Here is a 22,772-nt window from a genome sequence, read left to right as displayed (position 1 = left end):
TTGGGGGAGAACTGCCATCCCTGTTCTTCACTGCGTTAGTGTTTGACCCCACATTCACACAGATTTATAACTGATGGTGACAACATGAGTTTGCAGTCATTCTTGTGATCCTGCATAACTGTTAGCCAACCCAGCTTCCCATTTTCACTATGATGGTGAGTCTTTTAAAAGGACTCTCGGCCTTAAGGTCAGAATTTTATTTTCCAAAACAAAATCGTTAAAGTCTTATCTAAGTTCCATGGTCCAACTCACATCAATATACTATTTTTTTAAAAAGTCATTTTTTAAATGTTTCACCATATGCAATGTTTTCTGTTTTATTTCAGGCATTTCTATGGATACAGATCTGAATTAAATTAAGCTAGCATCAATTTATCAAGGGATATGAATTCTACAGTCAAACATTTTATTAAATTTAGAAGCCCAATTGGAGATGCAGTGGCAGGGCAGGGGGAGGGGGGCAGGAAGGAAGTATGTAAAACAGAACTTTAAGTAGAGCAAAGGAGTAAGACTCACCATACCTTAGAATTCTAATTGATCCAATAAATTGGACTCTCCTCTGAATAAACCGCCCCGTGGAAACATGGATGGGACACCTGGAAACTGCTCACAGTTCAGGTTCCTAAACTATCATTTGTGCATTGTGATTCTTTACTGAGTGGTATTGTTATGAAACAAAAGAGTTAATATGGCTTTAGAAAAACACCAAACAATTCTATTTTCAAGTGAAGAACTTCTTCCACTGTTCTCCCACTGTAAGGTCCAGAATACAGTTTAGGAAAAGCCTATTTAATTGTATTCTTAAAGGGACATCTTAACTTAGTAACTGTTTTTCCCTCTACCCAACTACCCCACCCCCACAGAAACACAATCAGATTTATCAACTTCCTTCCAAGACATGTCTTCCTTCCAAGACATCAGAATTTTTTTTTTTTGTCCAAAAGGTACTAGTCAGGGTGAAAAGATCATCAAAGATAAACAGATTCTCAAACAGAAGAGCATTTTTCTTTCCTCTTTATACCTCCAGTCTTTTTACTTCCTCAACAATAAAAAATGATTCACTACTCAGGAAACAGAATTCTTAAAGGGTGAATTTTACATTATTGGAGTACATATAACAGTCAAACGCAATTTTCTTGGCATCATTTTTTCTACAACCAAAACAGAACAAAAATAAGGAAAGAATGAACATCATCAATTAAATATACACAAAATGGGGAAGAAGAGCCCAAAATGCTTTTCAAACAGAATCCAACTAAATTACACACACACACACGTGCACACGTGCGTGCGCGCATATGCACACACAATTCTTAACATGACTGCTCTCCCTCAGCCTTCATCTTCAGTAAAGAAGTTGATGAAAAGTCCTTTTATATTAAGACACATCTAAATTCTTCTTATCATTGCTTCTCAGATAATCACAACACTAATCATTGAGGAAAAGACACCACCACGCTTACCATTTAGTTCTTCAAGTTCTAGTTCAGGAGAGTTAATATAATACAAATCACACAGACGCCTAGCATTTTCATAGCCATCTAGTGTGAATCAAAACAAAAAAAAAAGCATTAAAATAAATTTACTTCTATATCACGCATTAAGGTGGCAATAGTACTGATCAATGAAATTTTAAAACTGTCTATAGGTGAAAATATACTTCAATTATCTTATTTGGGGAAGGTCTTCTTAAGTATGACATGACAAAACCTAATACCCATGAAGGAAAAATGACAGATATGATTATATGAAAATAAAGACATCAAAATAGAAGACACCATAAACAAAGTAAAAACAGCAAGGTGAAGGAACTATTTATAATACATGTAACAAACATGTAGAGTTGGTGAAAGTTTAGAATACAGATACTCTCATTCATTATCTGATACCTTTTTGGAGGTATCAAAATTTTAAATGCATTTTAAATGTCTTGAATGTTAGGAATCTTTCTTTCTAAAATACTAGCAAAGTCAGCAGATAGCTAAATATGTTCACTGCAGTATTGCTGCTGGTAATAAAAAAAAAATGAAAACCGCCTAAACATGAAGCAACAGAAGGATGGATTAATACATTCTGATATACCCATGAAGCCATTCAAAACCCTGAAGTGTATTGATATGTACTGAACATGGAATGATGGCTCTAAACTTGTAGAGAAAAATACATATCGCACCCATTTTCCAAAACAAACAATGTAAGACCAACAATTACATATGTATAGGAGTATATGTGGCATAAGAGGAAAAAGTGTGGAAAGATGCAAACCAAACTATTATGAATTATGGCTCGTCGTATAGGGTGATATATACTTTTTGAAGTGAAACAGATATCCCCACAGTATCACCATACTTTGCCTAACAAAGTATATCAACAAAATATTCATTCTATATATAATGTACAATTTAACGTCATAAACTTATTTTCAAATCCATATATTTGCCCTAACACTTTATCTCAAGATATAAATAATTGTTTTAATAGCAAGCAATAACACCCGGGCTGCCTGGTTGACTCAGTGGGTTGAAGCCTCTGCCTTCGGCTCAGGTCATGATCCCAAAGTCTTGGGATCAAGCCCCACATCGGGCTCTCTGCTCAGCAGGGAGCCTGCTTCCCTTCCTTTCTCTCTGCCTACTTGTGATCCTGTCAAATAAATAAATAAAATCTTTAAAAAAAAAAAAAAACTACTTAACAATTTTGATTTTTGCATCTTTCCTGAAAGAAGAAATATAAATATTTACCTTTAATAACTTCAACTACATCGCAGTTTGGATTTATGCTTCCAATGTGTTTTCGATGAGCTGGGCTTCCTTTGCCTTTTCCACCAAACAATAAAGCTATCAAAAAAAAAAAAAAAAGAACAAAATAAGCTATAACTCTCTATAACTGCTTTTTCCAGATTTGAAGACTGTTTCTCTAAATGGTACCAAACAGTAGATATTCTCCTTAAATATACACATAGTATTTTACATTCAATGAAAATACCTCCTTTGTACGGTAATTTACTTAATATACAAAAAAGCAAAATTAAATGTTTCCAAAGAGAAGTTTTCTAAATAAGTTTAAAATATACGTATATATTCATTTCATTTTGCTTCTTCTCTTGACTTCTGGATACTTACAGTGCTGATTGAGTAACATTCTAATTGAAATGCGACTCATGTAGAAACGATCCAAAAAGTACTGAACATTCTGGCTGGTGACAGGATCCACCCCAAAGCTCTCCTTGTATTCAATCACACCCTGGGCCATCGTGGGAATAACATCATTGTGTCGGTTCCTGATCCGGATCACAGTATCTGTAAAGCTAAACAAACCTGACTTGTCAAAATTGCCAAATGTTTAGACAAGTGAATTTAACACCAAAATGTAAGTTTAACTAACCTATACTAGGCAAGAAATCCCCGATACAGTAAAAAAGACCACTGGTGTATGTTTTCTTATGCTTATTTAAATAAATTTCAGACCATAAATACACAAAATCAATGACAGTACAAAATTCTCCAAAATAAAACTTTTGAAACTTATTTTCTTGGAACTCCTAAAAAATAAGGCTGCCACAAAACACAATCCTAAAAATGTTAAGGGTTTTCTTTAACCATTATCAGCTCAGATCATCTAAGCAATCCCAATGAGGAAAGTATTCCTAGGATGTTCAGCATTAAGAGAAGACAGTGTTTGCTTCTAGGGAACACATGCTCTGTAAGGAATAAAGATGAATGAACCAATAAAGCCTGCCTGTTTGGGGAACTATTCCCTATGGCTCCAAGAGAGAAAGAAACCACTGAGAAAAGTAAAAGAAATTCTAATTTCATTGAATCTATTAAGTTTAAAAATGGGAGAGGAAGAGTCTACTGTTGTGTTAAAAGAAAAATTTCTGAGTCATCCAGCCTTCCCACTTCTGTCATTTAGAAGACATTATTGCATTTAAAGACCTAAATAAAAGAGAAAAGTCTTAATTATGAAATAACAAAATCCATCTTGTAACATACCCATCAGAATTTACACTTCTGAATGAGTGCTTTCCCATTCAAAGTCATCATCTTGAGTACTATTAACTTATTTCAATGATGCTCTCACGGCTCAAAATATTTTTGGAATTCCTAGTTGTAATCTGCTTCAAAACCAAACTGCTAATCTCAAATACAAACAAGAGAACTCCTCAAAAACAACAAACAACTCATCATTTCTAGTCACCCTTTATTTCACTTCTCTCTTTTCAAAACCCCAAACAGTATTATTCTGCTTGATTGCTCTCTGTCTTTTTTAGATTCAGCTCTAACCATTTTCAGAAGGTTTTGTAGCATAATATTTAAGTAAGAGGGCTTCAGTTCAAATCCTAATGCTACCCCTAGTTGGCTATTTGAGTTCAATGCTACCTTAAGTTTCTTAACTTCTTTGTGCACAGATAGCATTAACTGAATAGCATTGTTTTAAAGATTTAATACATAGTGTGCTTTATACGTAGGCAGAGAGTAAATCCTTGATCTTATTTTCAGACCAAAACACATTTAAAAAGTGAAATGTTGCCATCATCTTTAAAGACAGTAAAAAAAAAAAAAAAGTGTAGTGAACGCTAAGGACAGTGAAAGAAGTGGTCTTTAAGTTCTGAGCAACATTCATTGGAATAAGCAGGTAACTTCTTAGAGGACTACCTGGGTTTATCAATTCTGGTATGCTAGTTATTAAATTGGTTATATTACTTTCATTATCTTACAGGCCAAAGGTCATAAAGTGAGACTTACAGACATGTTTTTATAGGCCTTCAGTATTTAAAAAATTTGTTTTAATTAGTTGCAATCTTCAAAATTGGGAGATTTTAAAAGTCTAAGCTTACTGCTTTTCTTTAAACACACGCACAAAAATCAGACAATCCAGATAGTATTTGTGCACTGGCAATGACCCGCCAGTGTTGAAGGTGGCATGCACTCTCCAGGTTGAGTCCTCACCAGTTCCCTACCATCCAAATGGCTCCGAGGCCACATCTAGATTTCCACTGATCACCACACTTTAACTGTGTCTTTTCTTATATTTACTGACTTATGGTATTTGTAGTACCTATATGAGCTGCTATAGACACATACTATCATATGTTGTGGAGTGGAGAGAAATTGAAAGTTAATTTCCCTAAAGTGACCCAATAGCAGGTTTAAGCTCAATATACTTATATTTTTTATATGACATTTAAAGAGTATAAAAATTGTATTGAGAATAGGATCAAAATAGTGAACTTACTCATAAATAGTTTTAGCATCTTCAGCACTTTTGTCTTTAAATTCAAGAAGCTCCTGAAGACTCTGGATATACCTAAAATGCAAATCAGTGGGGTAAATTTGTTCTTTTACATTTTCGAAGTTCAATATTGTAAAAATACTAAAAAGGTATTTTTAATTTTAACATCTTTTTATTTTTAATTTACAATACTGCTACAAATTATGGTTGAAGTAGGATTTTTAGACCCATTCACATTTAAGCAAAGTGCCTGGCACAAAGTAGTAGAAAGTGCCTTTTCCCCTAAAAACATAGGTTAAATTAAGAATTTCAGGATGTTGGGTGCCTGGGTGACGCAGTTGGTTAAGTGACTGCCTTCGGCTTGGGTCATGATCCCAGCATCCTGGGATCCAGTCACACAATGGGCTCCCCCTACTTTGCAGGGAGCCTGCTTCTCCTTCTCCCTCTGCCTGCCACTCCCCCTGCTTATGCTGTCTCTCTCTCTCTCTGTGTCAAATAAATAAAATCTTAAAAAAAAAAAGAAAAAAAAAGAATTTCAGGATTTTGCAGCACCTGGGTGGCTCAGTTGGTTAAGTGGCTTCCTTTGTCTCAGGTTATGATCTCAGGGTCCTGGGATGGAGCCACCCCATCAGCAGGGAGTCTGCTTCTTCCTCCCCTTTTGCCCCTCCCCCTACTTCTGTGCATGCTGGTGCGTGAGCACATTCTCTCAAATAAATTCAATAAATAAATAAATAAAATCTTTTAAAATAATAATTTTAAGATTTCCCACTTCTTTTTTTTTAAGTTATATACTCTAAAATAATTTTTCATTATCTTAAATTTACCACTCTATAGTATAAATGCTGATTGTCAATGGAACTGAGTTTGTTACCATGAACTATGTGATCTGGGGCAAATGACTTAACTTGTCTTAGTTTCAGTAAAATGTGCAAGCCTGCCTACCTCAGTCTATGAGTCTAACTTAACACCTGAGCTTTAAAACCTTATATGCCTTACAGGACTTGAGTGTTTAAAAAAAAAATGTTTAATTAGTTGCAATCTTTCAAAACTGGGAAATTCTACATTAAAAATCTAGACTTTTGACTCTTCTTTAAATACACAAAAATCAGGGGCGCCTGGGTGGCTCAGTGGGTTAAAGCCTCTGCCTTCGGCTTGGGTCATGATCCCAGGGTCCTGGGATGGAGCCCCACATTGGGTGCTCTGCTCTGCGGGGGGCCTGCTTCCTCCTCTCTCTCTGCCTGCCTCTCTGCCTGCTTGTGATCTCTGTCTGTCAAATAAATAAATAAAATCTTTAAAATAAATAAATAAATAAACAAATACACAAAAATCAGATGATCTGGACAGGGTTTCTGCATTGGCAATGATCAGCTAGCGCTGAAGGTGGTTATCCTTTGGAAGCATGCACGCTCCAGGTTAATAGCTTATGTCCATCAACATCCAGTCAACAAACACTTGTTAAAATAATTTACCACATAGTTCTTTTAAACAGAGCTGAACAAAAACAAAAGTCATGAAAATGTAGGTTTTTAATTTACCTAACAATTCAAGGTGGCAAATCACCTGTTAAGGACAGAGCAAAATGAGGAGAGCCAAATGACTTCATCAAGGTCATGCTGCCAGGCACAATAGCAGTCCAGGGCCAGAGGTGAAAACACTTCACTACTACTATTCAGTAACCTTCTAAGATACAGGGTCTGCTTCGGTTGCTCGGTTGGCACTTTATCTACAAATGTCTTTAGTAGGGATCCAGCAGGCAATGAAAGTGTTTTTAAAAATCTGTAAATCCATATGTTGGTTTGGAAAGCTGTTCTTGACAAGCACGGCTCCTCTCTGCAGTCCAAAGCATTCCAAAGTCAAGTGATTCTGGTATTTGCTTTAACCCTCACTTTTCTCTTCACTGGCAAGAAAAACTATGTATGCTCTTTATTCAAGAGATAGTTGAGCACCTACAATGTTTTGAGTGCAGATTAGATTTCAAAATGTAGCATATTCTATTTTTAACGAAGAATTTTCAAAACAGGAATATGCTTCCATAGAAAACTACATGTTCTCATTTATATTCCATCATAGTTCCTAACAAATGCCTCTTCTCTAAACCGTATTTATAACTGTTCCGTATTTGAACTACAGATAGCAAGCATCTCAGTAACACATATTATAGCAATCATACTTCTTTTGCTTTTTTTAAAAATAATATTTTATTTATTTGACAAGGAGAGAGACAGCGAAAGCAGGAGAGGGAGAAGCAGGCTTCCCGCCAAGCAAGGAGCCTGATGTGGGGCTTGATTCCAGGACACTGGGACCGTAACCGGAGCTGAAGGCAGACACTTAATGACTGAGCCACCCAGGTGCTCCTCACTTGTCTTTTAAAATTGAAGTTCTATCAGTTTCTCCTACAAACTATGATACCTACAAAAAAAGCTAAGATCTCCATGAATAGTAACTGGGAAAAAATCTTGCAGCTACCTTTTGTTTTCTATCTACGACTGAACACTGGTAAACTCATTCATTTGAAATGTATAGTGCTTAAGAGACTAGTACTCTTAAATTAATAAGATTACCAAGAAAGGCTGTATTTAAGTGACCACATATGTATGCACCCCCACTGTCATATTTCGGAAGAGAGATCATAGTTTCTTATATGATTCTACTAACTTCTAATTATTTTTAAATGGTAGAAAAAAGATTTTAACTTTTGTGTTCGATAAAGATATACTGCAATAAAACAAATTCAGTTTATTAAAAAATATATACATGCTTTAATACATTTTATCATTCTGACTATAACATGGTATAGTAGAAAGAAACAAATCTGGGCTTGAATCTCAGCTCCACTATGATTGGTACTGCCTTCAGCAAAAGACCTGTAGGTGCCTCAGTTTCCTCATATATAAAATGGCAATAAAAATGATTAATGAGCAGAGCTGTCGAAGAGATTAAAGGTAATATATATAAATCCCTAACCATCAACACATGGTAGATATTTTTTATTACAACATCCTGCATATTCAATAACACAAATCCTACGTTTAGTATGTGTATTTCTGTGTAGTTCTGATTGGTTTTCTTTTCCAAAGCCAAGGAATGGTAGAGTCCAGGATTCAAGGGACAAGCCTAGATATACCCATAAAAGGAGGGGGAATGTTCTTACTAACATAAGATTCCACTGAAGAGTAAAAAAAGAATTTGTTTTCACCTTACATGAAGTCTACAAGTCCACTGAAATTGCAAACACAACATGGGAATCTTACCAGCTTTGTACCAATTGAACTGATGGAGTCCTGAGAAGGTTATCTGGAAGAAGACTTATTTCTTTCATTATATTTGCCAATCTAACAGGCAGCTCTTGCCGCAGAAACATAAATGAAGTCTTTTCACAAGCATTCATAGATCCTAAAACCAAACACGGTAGGAACAGCAATAAGTAGAGCCCATAAGGCACAGAAGCCAAGAGGCAAGGAGAAACACAGTTACTGGGCAATGTCAGAGTGGCAGCATCACCATAATGAGAGGGAAAGGAAGAGGAGGCAAGGGACAAGATAACCCAGGGTTGTGCGGCATCCTAAATGACCTCCTAATTCCTGACATTGTTTTGTAGATTGACGAAGATACTTTCCTGTCTCCATCACTTGCATCCTTACTGGGATCATCTTAGAACCAAGGGAACCTGAGCAAGTCTGAGCAAGCCTGAGCAAGGCGTGGAATCTAATTAAGAGTAGCACCTGCCAAAGCCTACCCTATGTAACCTGTTGCTGCTATTATTTTGAAAATCTGTTTCCTAACTCCAGCTTTATAAGAAATGAATACCTAAGATAAACAGAGAAATGTTATCATATACTTGGGAACCATGAAAAGCAAGACTCAATGTAGAGGAGGGCTTTCAGGCAGCAGAAAGCAAAAAATACCAATGCCTGTTCAGCAACAATCTTCAAGCTTTGAATCCCTGCAGCACCTCTCCCCAACCACTCACTGCCCCCCACCAACCCGATTTTATTCAATTGTGTGATTCCTGGACTTCACTCCCATCAAGAAGCTAAGCAGAACAGTTGTAGAATAGCCTTTGGCAAGCAGTTCCATTTGAAGTTAAACTAACTTGTTATTTCAGCAATGTGTTTTAAACTCATGAATTTAATCTTGCTGTTTTAGCAAGAGGCAACTTAGCAAAAACTAGATTGTCCATAGCAGGAATTGCCGAATTAAAGGAAAGCATTTTCTTGTGAAAATTTAATAGGATACCGTGAACAAGACCAAACTCACCCCTTAATCACACTACAATCATTTTAAGGTAAAAGCAAAAAACCCAGGGCTTTGCCACCCCCCAAATTGCCACTGTACACCACAATTTTAAGATAAAGCTGCCAGCTATGCTGATATCTTTTGAGCCCACTAATGATCCCTTACTGACTTACTCAGTACTCACAATGCAGAAGATAACTTTTTCTACTGAAATTTTACTTTATTGGTTTATTAGTTTTTCCTTCCCCTTCCAACCCCCCCCCATGAGAAGTCTAAGTTAAAAGCCTAACTTTGCAAATTTCTCTGCAATCTGTTGCATCCTTTCCAGAGAAAATCAAGAAGCGTCCACCAGAGGAAGCGCAAAGTGGATAGTCGCTTCTGCAAGGTGAAATGTGGCAATCCCCACAGCACTAGTGTTCACGCAGTTTACACGTGCTCAAGACTGCTGATGATGAAATTAATGTGCTGTTGGTGGAAACGCTATTAGGCAAGCGGCACGGAAAACATTCTATGAAACACTCAGGCCAGTTATAACTTGCTTCTCCATTCATCACGTCAATTTTATGCAATCATCATTGTACAAAGCTGAGCATTTATCATCACTGTGAAGAATCCGAACACGACTCCCGGAGGTGTGCACACACTTGCTTCCAGCCGGAGCTCAGCTCTTCGGAAGGGACCTGGCAGAGCGCGCCGTTCTGCACACGTGCGCTGAAAGGCGGGAGGTCATTCCGCCCGCGGCCCTCCGGGTTTGTTTTTCAACAATACACGGTCAAAATGCACACGCCCCCAGTTATTTATCCCGCCCGCCGGCGCCAGCACCTGAGCTAGAGGATCTGTCCGCAAGGGGGGAAGGAAGCGTCTCAAGCGTTGGGGGAGAGACGTTACGGAGGAGGGGGTGCGCCGGAGGTGAGAGGGGGCCTGCGCCGGCCGGGCCCGGCCCGGGTCAGGGGCCGCATTTCCCCGCGCAGGGCCGCGCACAAAGGCCCGAGGCCCGAGCCCCACTCACCGAAGTCCAAGAACTGCTTCATGGAAAGCGGGGACGGCGAGAAGCGCGCGTAGAAGTCCACCTGACCCGGAACGCCGCTCTCGGGCGCTGGCCCCGAGCCCGAATCCGAGCTGAGGCTGCGGCTGGCGCCGGCGGGGCTAGCTGCGCGCAGCCCGGAGCCCAGGCCGGCCGAGGCGGCTCCGCGCAGCAGCCGCGTCAGCCTCATGCCGACCCCCGCCGGAGGAGCCGGAGCAGCGGCCGCCAGGTCGCCGCTCCGCGCCTGGGCCGGGCGGTACGTGAGGGACGTGGCGACCCTCAGGGGCGGGGAGCGGCTGTCACCGCCGCGGCCGCCGCCCCCTCGCCGGAGCCCGGCCCCCTGCGCCGCTAGGCGGGACCCAGAAAGGGAGGCGGGGAGAGAGGCGGGACCGTGTGCGGGGTCCGCCCATGGGCCGAAGTCCAGCCCCCGCGCGCCTGGGCGGGGCCGGTGAGCCAAGGGGCAGCTAGTGTGTGCGCAGCTCTGCGGGCCGGAAGCCGCGGGCGCCGGAGTGTTCCCGGTCTCCGCAGTCCCCGACCCGCCCCGCGGCGCAGCTGGGAAGCCCGCAGGTGGCGGCGGCACCCGGGCTGCTAAGCCGGGCTCGCCCTATGGTGCGCCCCGTTCCTACGCTCCTTCGGAGCGAACCACACCTTCCTGCTCCCTGTACCCCCCCCCAGCCTCTGCCGAAAGCCTCAAGGACCCGGCCGCGCGCTCCGCTTTCCATAACGGTGTGCTGCTGCGAGTCCGAGTGCGAGCCAGAAACTCCACTGGGATGCAAGCTCCACGTTTCACAGGTAAAAAGAAGCCAAGACCCAGAAAGCTTCAAGATCTGACCCTTGCCAAGCAGCGGTACAAAAATGCGAATGAAGCCTGGGGAACGTATCCCTAAATATTACCAGCGACTGCAGACCCAGAAGATGATTGGCAGCCCAACTTGAAGCTTCAGGTGTAGGCCTCTTCGGCACGGTCAGCAACCACGATGAGGCGTCCCTCCCCTTGACTGACATTCTCTTAACGTCTTCTCAGCTTCACAGTTTGCCTGTTCCAGCTTTTCCTCTTCTCCAATTTCCTCAACTTATGATGGGGTTGGATATGGTAAGTTGAAAATGCATTTAATACACTTGTCCAGCATCATAGCTTAACCTAGCCGACCTTAAGCGTGCTCGGAACACTTCCGTTAGCCAACAGTTGGGCAAAATCCTCTAAATCAAAGCCTATTTTATAGTAACACTTTACTGATTAACTACCCCGAAAGTGAAAAGCGGAATGGCTGTACGTGGGTTGTTTACCCTGGGGATTGTAGGGCTGAGTTGGAGCTGCTGCTGCTGCTGCAAGCATCACGAAAGAATATTGTATCCCATTTCAGCTTGCTTGGGAAAAGATTAAAATTCAAGGTATGATTTCCACTGAATGGGTATCAGTTTCTCACCATTGTAAAGTGGAAAAATCGTAAGTTGAACTGTTGAAAATCGGGAACTGTCTGTAGTGAATCCAGGACTAGACAATTTCTCATATTGGTTTAACCCGATAGAGCTGCAAAGGCAGCAATCTATGCTGAAAATTCCCACAGCTGTCCCTTCTCTCCAGGGCTACTTCCCCATATATCCATCCCCAGGGCTTTGGTATGTCTTAACTTTTGAAAAATTACTTTTTCATGGGTAGTTTATCAATAAAACATGTATACATCTATATCTCCAGCAGTTACTGGTGTAGAATAACAATTCATTTCTCCATAGTGGTCAGGTCTTGGGTTATATAAAGTATATGTATAAAGAATGAGAAGACAGTCTCTTTTTAGGCTGTGTTAGTCCCACAAGGTTAGCTTGAAGAACAGTGCCCACCTGGAAACAGGTGTAGGTAGTTGAGGGAATGGGGTGGAAACAGCACCTGAACATAGTCTCTGAAAGCGGTGCCTCTAACAGTTTTTTCAGGTATCTATTAACATGGTTGTTGTTATGACTTTGGTGAAAATATCTTAGAGGAAGTAGTATGAACATAAGACGATGAGATATGTAGAGAAAGTAAGAGTGGTGGTATCTCTTTCATACCTTTGCTGTTCCACCGGAAATGCTCTGTATCCTCCAAATTTGGCCTTGCTTCATCCATTCTGTGAATGCTTGTTGAATGCTTCCTGTAGGTACCAGGCAATGTTCTGGGTGGCTGGGAATAAAGCCACATGCAATTCAGATACGATCCTATATTCAGATATGCCTGCTCTTAGCATATGCTGTAGGGTCTGACACGGTAGAAGAATTTTATACCACACCAGTATTAGAGCGTCTCCTCCATGGAAGAAGGATTAGAGTTGTTTTGAGTGGCTGAAACAGCTGATGGGAGTCTTACGGGTAGAAACCATAGGAAACAGATTTGACTCACGTATGGGAAAACTTTGGATGGTTATCACCGTTTGACTGTGAACTGGCAGCCTTAGAGTACCAGGGGGTTCTTGTCAGTTATCATTAGCATCTAGAGCGGTTTTGTAATAACACTGCAGGGAGGGTTACAGGAAAGCAGTATGGTGTAATGAAAAGAGCCTAGTGTCTGGTTTCAAATCCAGGCCCTGCCATATACTAGCTCTGTAGTCTTGAGGGAGTTACTTAAACTGTCTGAGCTTCAGTGTCCTTACCTATAAAGGGGGAAAATTACTGTCTCCTTCAGTGACTGTGATATGCATAGTGTAGCTGTCTGTGTTAGCGCAAAGCCCAGGACGTACCAGACCCTCAGTAAATGGCATCTATTTTTTTTTTTAAATCATTGTTGCTGTTTTTTTGTTTTGTTTTACTTTTTTAAGATTTTATTTATTTATTTGACAGAGATCACAAGTAGGCAGAGAGACAGGCGGGGGGTGGGGGGGAGCAGGCTCTCTGCTCAGCAGGGGCTCGATCCCAGGACCCTGAGACCATGACCCAAGCCGAAGGCAGAGGCTTTAACCCGCTGAGCCACCCAGGCGCCCCACTGTTGCTGTTGTTGTTATTATTATTATTTCCTGATTAGGATTTTATCCGAACAGCTCATACTCATGTTTTGCCTAAAGCCAACTTTACCAAAGGTTTGGGATAAAACAATTAAAATTTAAATATTAGTCATCCTTAAAATATTGTCTCTCAACCATTTCTACAACTCTGCTCCAGCCTCTGTTTGGTTACCTTCCTTTTCCTTCCTTCTATACCACTCCCTGAACTCCAAAATCTTAACTAGTACCCACAGTATTATTCAGCTCCCTTGACCCCTGTTTGCAACTCTGCTGCTTTCGCCCTGAGCATGTCAAGGTGTTCAGCTGAACAGTAACTTCTGTAGAAGCACAAAGGCCCAGCAAAATCTTGAGGTTTATTTTAGCAACTTCATTCTCCCAGAAACCAATCCGACTGTGTGGTTTTTTTCTTTAAAGATTTTATTTATTTGTTTGTTTGTTTGTTTGTTTGTTTGAAGGAGAGTGAAAATGAGCGGGTGGGAGGGTGGACAGGGGAAGCACAGGGAGAGGGACAAGCAGACTAGGCCCTGAGCCCGAGCCTGATGAGGGGCTTGATCTCACCACCCTGAGATCATGACCTAAGCGGGAACCAAAGGCTGGATGCCACTCCCCCCCCCCCCCCCCCCCCCCCCCGTTCAACTGTTTAATGAAATGTTTTTTTCTTTTTTCCAAAGTGATGTAGAAAAGAAGTTAGGGTTCAAAGCTGATGGGCAAGAAAGAATTCTTGAGATGCCTTTGGTGCAAAAAGGTGGTTTTATTAAAGCACAGACAAGACCCCTGGGGCAGAAAGAACTGCCCTGGGGTCATAAGGGATGGATGGTCCATTGTATACTTTGAAGTTGGGAAGGGGTTAGGAATAGTGTAAGCTTCCCAGGTATTTTGGAAATAGGGTTTCCAGGATACTGAGGGGGCTTGGTATTGTTAGGAAAGGTCATTTACTACTGTTTAGTAGAAACTTAGTCATGAGACCCTTCAGATGTATATTGGTGGGTCATATGCTTGGGGGATGATTGCCAACATGTATCTTGGCCAGGGTAGAGATAAAGTAAGCTTCCAAAGGAATTTTTTTATGTTAAAGTAGACTTACAGGGTCCCGGGGGTTGGGTTAAGATTGCCTTTTGCCCTTAGCAAAGCATTAACATCGAAGCAGTGGAGTCCCAGAGGAATGTCACTCTACCCATCTCAAGGACCTGGCAATGGGCTGCAGGTAGTAAGGAAATTCAATAATTTTTCTTCTGCGTTTGTTTCCTACATCAGAAATATATTCACCGAACTTCCACCCAATATCCAGAGACTGAGTATATGAAAACACATAAAAAATGGTATCAACATTTTGCTTTTTGGTCAAAGACTTAGTGTCCAGAAGCTGAAGAGAACATTATATTTTTTTTCAGGTATTTGTTAACATGATGGTTTTTAAGACTATGGTAAAAATATCTTAGAGTAAGCAGTTGTAGGGAAGGAAAAAAAAAAATGTCCTTCCCTGTCAGGTTTTTCCAGCTGCTTTAAGGATTAAATTGACACGAGACAGATTAATAGGAGAAAAACCCAAGATTTATTATGTGTACACAGAGACCCAATAATGAAATTGACACCCAAAGAAATGACCATGGCAGGCAGAGTTCATACATTTTAGACAAAGAGACAAAAAATTTGAAGTATTGACAGCCTAAAGAAAACAGATGTTTGGGAGCTTTTGTTAGTAAGGAATTCTAAGATTTGGACTGAGGTTGTAGATTAGTAAAAAGGAACAAGGTATGTTTCTACAGCTTTAAAGTTTCTGTGGGTAGGGATGTCTTTTTACTTCTTAATAAAGCGTAGGTACCTTTCACACAGAAGATTTACTTTGGGCCTTCAGGGGATACAGGGAAAGTCTGTCTTTTTCCAAGTAGCTTCAATTCAAAATAACCAATGTGCCACTGTGGCATATTTTAGGGTGGCCTGCCTTGGGCCCCTCCAGTTCCCATAGAGAAGCTGAGCTGGTGACTATAGAGAGACAAACTGAGTTAGTAAATGAGTGGTAAGAGATCTGCAAAGAGAAAAAGGAATATAGATGAGAATGAGGACGAACCAACAGAGAAGAACAAGTCTGAGCCCTTTCCTTCGCACCCCATTAAACTAACCCCCCAGCCCCAGAGATGGATCAGTCCTATAAAATGTCCGTGCTTTGTTTATCTGCTGAAAATATTAGGCCTTTCTTCTAACATATAAGTTAGGTAAAACTTGTCCCATTTGGTTTATGCGGAAAGAACACTTTTTCACCAGAGACTGCCTAAGTCCCCCTGTGCTGGGCTGCCAGCGTGTGTCAGGTATGAGGATTTTGGACTTCCCGAGAGACTAAGCTGTTAACTTCTGACTGGAGTCATTTCAGAGTTCTTGTAGTGGTATTGAACTCTTACTCCACTACGTAGGGAGGCTTAGGATTGCCTTTTCTAATTCATGATCTCCAAGATTTGGGAAGAAAGACCCTAAATGCTGAAAAGAAGGTGGACTTGTGATATACAAGTAGAATTTCTATGATTTTTCAACAGGCATATTTATATGGCATAATTTTACGAACAAAGGAGCCCAAGCCTGTTGTTAGCATTTAGGGTGAAGTGTTTAGTGACAGGAGCCAGGTATCAGTCCATATTGTCCTGAACACTTAGGTGGGAACGCTTTATACACCTCGTTGCCACATAAAATAAAAAGAGGGGTATGATTTACAGACAAGGTCAGGTTGAAACCTGTAATTTTTGAAGCCTGGAGCATTCCATGACCTTTGCCATTGATTATGTTAATGTCCGTACATCTCTATTTTTCATGTGGTCTTACCAGTCTATGAGAGCAGAAGAGGCTGTAAACTAGCTGATGTAGGTCTGGAGTTTGCTTCTGGCAGCTGTAAAGCTTACTTTTGCCACCCAGCCAAGGAAATCTGCAATTTCCATCCATCCAAATACAGTTTGTGGTATTGGGCAGTCTAACAAGAGGGGCAACTGAGCTACCGCCTCTCGTACAAGGCTGTTATGTAAACCATTGGGTGATCTGGCAAACTTTTATGCTAGGGTTATTTTTAACCTCCTTGCTGAGTTTGAAAATGCCATTTTCAGCATCAAATCAGAGAGTTTGATTGTAATTGGTATATCACCCAGGAAAGGTCTACTGCCATGTCTGTGTTCCGAGTAAAGGGAAAAATCTTCAGCTGTTCTTTTAACCCTGACAAGGGATAGTCCTTGAGCTTCTGGTGAGATTTTTCTGGGGCCCATGTAACTCACCAGGGAAAAAGGCAGAGTAACTTTTTTCTGATCATGGATATCACACTGTGTTGTTTACCTTTTGCTCATGCTTAGTCCCTCGGGTGTTTACATCGGCAGGGGCAAAGACCAGTTCGGGGTATTTTTTGCATTATCTAGATGTTCACATAGTCAACAGTCGGACTGATTAATGTTTGGTAAATTGGCACCAGTGGTGTTTGGTCTGCGAACCAACTTGTTGAGAGAGAGTTGGTAAGAAGACGACAGGGGCTGGAAACCAGCCCATAGTGGAAACTTAGAGCAGCTAAATAGGATAGGTAGAGACAAGCATTCTCTAGAAGTCTACCTTTTATTAAATGATTTATAAATGTGGAAAAACTATTAAAAAGAGAAGTGCTTTGTTTTAATATTATGGGGTCTTTTTAAAAAGAAGGGGTAAGGGAAAGAGAGGCTTCTTGATCTATGATCATGGGAAGGGCTGGCTATAACATGGTGCCGTCTACTTCTGAGGCCTGGAACTGAGCCCTACAAATCCTTATTTTCAGGTCACCTATAAAAGTCCTCTCCCAGTTGTCTTGTGAGTGATGATCTGGCTCTGTTTTAGTGTGGCTTGCATGAATCCCGGGAGGATTTCTTTTCTCTTTCGATGGCAGTGTAGGTGGTCAGTAACACCTTCTAAGCTCCTTTTCAGCAAGGCTACAGTGCATGTTCCCTTCTAAAGACTTTGATGTACATCCACCCTCCAGGTCGAAAGGGATGGCAAGGTTCATCAGTTGGAGGAGGCCATGCCTCGTTTACCTGTTGGTGATATGCTTCAAGTTTAGTAGTTCTTGTGTATAGTTAGTCATAGCATCAGGTTGTTCATTTAACTCAAAAATGAAAGGTTTAGAGACGTCAGTAGGCAATGGGTGACCAACACTGTTTTTTTAGTTTTATTTATTTTTTTTTTTTATGGATTTTATTTAGTTATTTGGGAAAGAAAGAGAATGAGAAAGAGCATGAGAGGGGAGAGGTCAGAAGGAGAAGCAGACTCCCCGCCGAGCAGGGAGCCCAATGTGGAACTTGATCCCAGGACTCCAGGATCATGACCTGAGCTAAAGGCAGTTGCTCAACTGGGCCACCCAGGTGCCCCAATACTGTTTTTTTTTGTTTTTTTTTTTTTAAACAGATCAATCCATGGCTTCCATTTTGAATATTCTGGATCTTAATAAGGGCCAAGTGCAGTGCTTCTGGCCGTTGAAGTCCAGTTTCTTGGCAAGTCTTTCCTTAAAGCCTTTCTAGGTCTAGATTTTTATGTTCCATTTGCCTTGATGATTAAAGTTGATATGAGGTGTAAAATTTTAATGAGTGCCCCAGTTTTTTTGCAAGCAGACTGTTTATCTCTGCTCTGAGTTCTTTGGTCTAACTCAATCCATAAATGAATGTCAAAATGAGGAATAATCCCGGTTGTTAATTTCTTTACCACTGTGGCGACATTAGCACATCTGGTTGGATAGCATCCAGTCTATTCACTAAACAGGCCAAACAGGAAGAATAGCTCAGGGCTGGGGACAAGTCTATAAAATCCATTTGAAATGCCACAAAGGGCAATGTGGACCTAGAAGGACTGCTTGGGGCACACTGATTTGGTGAGATGACAAATAGTGCACTGCAAAATAATTTGGTCAGAAATTTTGAGGTTGCCAGGGCAGAACCGACTGTCTTTTAGTTCCTTAATTATTCTGTTTGCCCATGTTAACCTAAAAACAAACTGCCAGTTATTTTACCAGCAAAATGGGCTTATATGGGAATAACAGAAAATTGCAGTTTGGGACAAGCAGTTTATGGCAAAATTGTAGGCAAGTCTGCAGAACAAAGGAGAGGAGTGCTTTTTTATAGAGCAGAGGGGTGGGGGGCAGTTGGGGAAGGCTGTTACAAGCCTTGGAGTAAACTGGGAGTTTGAAGTATGGTGGCTTTTCATTGGCCGATTTGTGACTGTCTCTCATTAGTTGAGCTGCTGGGATAGTAGTTTTCACCTGCAAGGTCGTGTCTTCTGTTGGGTCTGCAACTGAAAAGCAGTGGTAGAGTGTGAGAGCTCCCCCCGCTGAACCTCCCAGCTCTGTTTTAGTGAGTTTTCCCTTCATTAATTTTCACACGTGTCCCATTTGGGGGGAGGTAAGTGCTAACCAAAAGGTTAAAAGGCGCTACAATAGAATCCATCTGGCAATCATTTGCACCCTTTTGTATCCAATTATCTTTTTCAGGTTGAAGGGTATTTTGCCTGATAATTAATACTCTCAGTCCGGGATAAAGGTAGGGTTAAAAATTGGGGGGACTGACAATTGGAGAAATATATGATAGTTATCATATGATCTCCCTTTTATGAGGAAGTGGAGATGCAATGGGGGGGGTTTGGGGAGTAGGAAAAGAATAAATGAAACAAGATGGGATCGGGAGGGAGACAAACAGTAAGAGACTCTTAATCTCACAAAACAAATGGAGGGTTTCTGGGGGGTGGGGGTAGGGAGAGGGTGGTTGGGTTATGGACATTGGGGAAGGTATGTGCTATGGAGAGTGCTGCGAAGTGTGTAAACCTGGCGATTCACAGACCTGTACCCCTGGGGCTGATAATACATTATATGTTAATATAAAAATAAAAAAGAAGATCCTTGCTAATGGGAAAAAAAAAATTGGCAGACTGAGGATTGGGGGGGTGTGAGGGTGTGGTCTCTTTTGGGCCGCATATTTAACAGTTCTGTTAGCCTTCTGGTTTCTAAAGATATAGTATCGATTTCCTTTGTATGAACTAAATAGTGAATAATTATAATTTTACAAGGGAGGTGAATAGCTTTTACTAGGTCAACCATTGTGAGCCCTTTAGCAATGGGAGTATCCACCAAAGGTAAGAATCCATGAGATTTCCAAATCATGCCAACAGCACAGCGACCTCCAGAATCAATGTAAATAGTAGCAGTTTTCCCCTCCCACCAGCATGTAAACTCTGCTGGCCAGAGCTATGAGTTCAGCCACTTGGGCTGTTTTACAGTGAACAAAGAATATGCCTCGGTTGTTTTGTGTGGGAAAATTATGGCACAACCAGTCATTATGTATCCCTGGAAATTTTGTTTACAGGAACCATGACAAAATAAAAGTTAGTCTGGATTATTTGGAGGGATGTCTGAGAGATGCTGTCGTGGTTTTGAGGTCATACAGTTGTAAGGCGATAGTGGGGAAGAGAGTGGGGCTCTCCATTATTAGAGGGGGAGTAAGGTAGCTGGATTTAAAGTTTCTCAATGATGTAAGATGACGAGTTAGTTAGAAGAGCTTATTTTATAAGTGGTCTGTCGTTTTGTCGAGAGATGCTGTGTCTTATGAGCTTGTAAGGGCGCAGGCATATCCTGGGGACGCACAAGTCAACAGAGGAGCCTAATGTAAGAGTCCTCGCTTTGTCCAGCAAGGAGCCAGCTGCATGGAAGTATGGAGGTGCACCTGATGCCACCTGGTCCAATTGGCATGAGAACTATGCTGTTGGCCTTCTTCTAGGAGGCAGAAGCTTGTCCTAGAATCCCCGCAGCAAAGCTGTTATTTTCATGCAGTATGAATGGAAGGGCTTGTCGAAATTAGGTAAGTGAGGAGTGTGGACAGAGGTCATTTTAAAACTTCAAAAGAGATTAATGCCTCTGAAGACCAGAGTGGGGTGATAGCTGAGAAAAGAGCACACAAAGGTTTAACAAAAACTGTAGAATTAGGAATCTGTTGGTGGCAAAATCCGCTGTCCATAAAAATGGACTTAACTATTTTAGGGAAAGGGCTGGACAAAAGAGACTTAAGGTGTTTTGGAGTGAGCTTTTGAATGCCCTGCGATATCTCGTGTCCTAAATAGGTAACAGTTGCATATACCCACTGATGTTTCGATTTAGAGGTTTTATGGCTTTGTTCAGCTACCGCCTTTAAGTGAATGAGGGAGCTATAAAAGTTCCCTACTCAGGTTGATTACAGAGTAAAAGGGTATCAGCATAGTGCACTAGGGTGGAAGCTTGGGTAGGGATTATAGGGTCCAGGTTGGCTTGAAGGACTTGAGGAAATATTGAGAGAGACTCATAGTAGCCTCTTGGACTGGGAGTCTGTGGCAGTTGTCCCCATTTACATGGAAATGCAAAAAGAAATTTTGAGTCTGGGTGGGATTGAAAAGAAAACTGAGGAAGGTACCAAGGAGTCCCAAAAGAGTTTATTTATGTCCCTCAGGCCCTTTACAAATTAATAAATTTGGTTTCCCTCTAAGTCAACCTTTGCCTTCTTTCTTTACTGGCAAGATTGAGGTGTTACGGGGTGAGGTGGTAAAGACAAGGACATCCTGTTTTAAGAGAGGGTCCATTATGCCTGGGTGGCTCTTGATTTCCACTCAGGTCATGATCTCAGGGTAATGGGATCAAGCCCCACGTCAGGCTCCACGCTCAGGATGGACTCTGCTTGAGATACCCTCTCCCTCTGCCCACCCCCCCACCTCATGTGCATACACTGGTGCTTTCTCTCTCTCTCTCTCTCTCTCTCTCTCTCATTCTCAAATAAATAAGTCTTTAAAAAAAGAGAGAGAGGGCCTGTTATAGGGTTAATTCCTTGCTGTGGTTTCTAGAGAGACTGTTTTGAGCTACTGATTGAAATGGTTTATTCCTTTTCCAAGTAATGAACCCGGGCTCTGCACCTCATGACAGTTCAACCTCATTTGCATGTGTAGCCCAAAGACAGATGGGACATCTTTTAAAGATTCATCCTCTTCTGAGGAATTTAGATTAAAATGAGTTTCACTAAAGTAGGAAACTTGGGATTTGGTCTAATGGTAAAGAAACAAAAATGCTTTTCTCACTAAGGTGTATAGTGGCATTAAATTAACAGAGTTCGCTACCAAGAAGGTTTACTGGTGAGCAGCTGGAAACAAGAAAGGCATAATGAGGGTGAATAGGGCCTAAGGGTCTTGGGGTGGACTGACACACAGGCAATAAAATAGGTTGCCCTGAGACTCTGATAGCCTGAATAGAATCAGAAGTGACAAATAGAGATAAATCTTCTGAGCAGATAGATGGTAGAGGAAGTTGCACCAGTGTCAATTAAGAGATCCAGTTCCTGAGCTTCTGTTTTAAGTTTTGTGGTAGGTCTGGCGTGCTATTGAGGATCAGCTGTCACTTAAGGGAGAATTGTCCCTCAGGAGAAATAGGAATTTTCTGAGGGTGTGGGGTTTAGGAGAATTGCTTGTTAAGCCCTCCTTTTTCTTAAGTTCAGGACAAATTCTCTTCCAATATCTGCTTTTGTTTCTTGCAATATCAGCAATTGCTTAGAGCAAATAGGGAGATTTCTGATTGGGCTCTGAGTTACTCTCAGCCTCATGCTTCACCTTTCCAAAGACTGAAGTTGCAAGGCAAGAATTACTGCTTTTGGTTCCTTGTTCTCCCTGCTTTCCTACGAACTATTTTCAAAGAACTGGGTGGGTGCCTCCAGTCTGAGACTCCGCAGTTGCCCCGCCCACTGACCACATTCTTGTGGATTTGTTTTTTCACATTGGGAGGAAATTTCCCGTTACAGCAGAGATTAGAAGATTCTATGTTGTGAGGCTTCTGGAATGAATGCAGTATGCCTTTGAAAAGGTTGTGTAAAATGTTCAACAAAGGCTCTTTGGTGTTCCCCTCCTTTCTGAGTGCATATTTCAACCTTAGACCGACTGATTTGGGGAGGAAAGTGCTCCAGTGTTGCTCTGTTGACCCTTGAATATCAGCCTCTAGCTGAGCCATCTTCTGGTCATTCGTAGGAGTGCTCGGGAGAGGCTCGGGAGAGGCTCTGGCCATCTGTTTCCCTTGTCAAGGGACTTTTCTCCCGGGAGCCATTTGGCCTGTCTGAAAACGACCTGATAATCACAGGCTGGAAGAACCCCTGCAGCAGCCAGTCATGGTCTCTGTGAGGGAGGTGAGATTGTGGATAGTTGCTCGTCTTTGTAATTCCTCCCTAAATTTAGTAGGATTCTTTAAGAATAGAGGTAAAGGAGCTTTACAGTTTAGAAGGTCTGTTACTGTCTAGGGTACAGGAACTCTTTGCAGTGGATGTCCAGGGTAC

General features: G+C 41.5%; 1 protein-coding gene and 1 long non-coding RNA gene across 3 annotated transcripts in view; one reads left to right on the top strand and one right to left on the bottom strand.

The window, feature by feature from the left end:
• The window catches only part of PDK1 (pyruvate dehydrogenase kinase 1), a 30,268-nt gene extending 19,469 nt beyond the window's left edge, over positions 1–10,799 (bottom strand). The window contains exons 1-6 of one of the 2 annotated variants that reach the window (XM_032880466.1): positions 10,475–10,799; positions 8,481–8,622; positions 5,233–5,304; positions 3,120–3,304; positions 2,739–2,834; positions 1,464–1,541 (exon numbers count right to left, since the gene is read on the bottom strand). In XM_032880466.1, coding sequence (XP_032736357.1) covers positions 1,464–1,541; positions 2,739–2,834; positions 3,120–3,304; positions 5,233–5,304; positions 8,481–8,622; positions 10,475–10,679 — 778 coding nt within the window. In that variant the 5' untranslated portion in view covers positions 10,680–10,799. The remainder of the gene's footprint in view (positions 1–1,463; positions 1,542–2,738; positions 2,835–3,119; positions 3,305–5,232; positions 5,305–8,480; positions 8,623–10,474) is intronic. The other variant, XM_032880464.1, reaches the window with a different exon arrangement.
• A 640-nt stretch (positions 10,800–11,439) lies between these two features.
• LOC116880955 overlaps positions 11,440–22,772 on the top strand; it is an 80,780-nt gene continuing 69,447 nt past the window's right edge. The window contains exon 1 of the long non-coding RNA XR_004385304.1: positions 11,440–11,582. This is a non-coding gene — a long non-coding RNA (uncharacterized LOC116880955). The remainder of the gene's footprint in view (positions 11,583–22,772) is intronic.

The sequence above is a fragment of the Lontra canadensis genome, unplaced genomic scaffold (assembly GCF_010015895.1).
Source record: "Lontra canadensis isolate GAN:19392208 unplaced genomic scaffold, GSC_riverotter_1.0 scaffold69, whole genome shotgun sequence".
Lineage (NCBI taxonomy): Eukaryota > Metazoa > Chordata > Mammalia > Carnivora > Mustelidae > Lontra > Lontra canadensis.
Note: the sequence above shows the minus strand (reverse complement) of the source record. Positions and strands in the feature narration are given on the sequence as shown.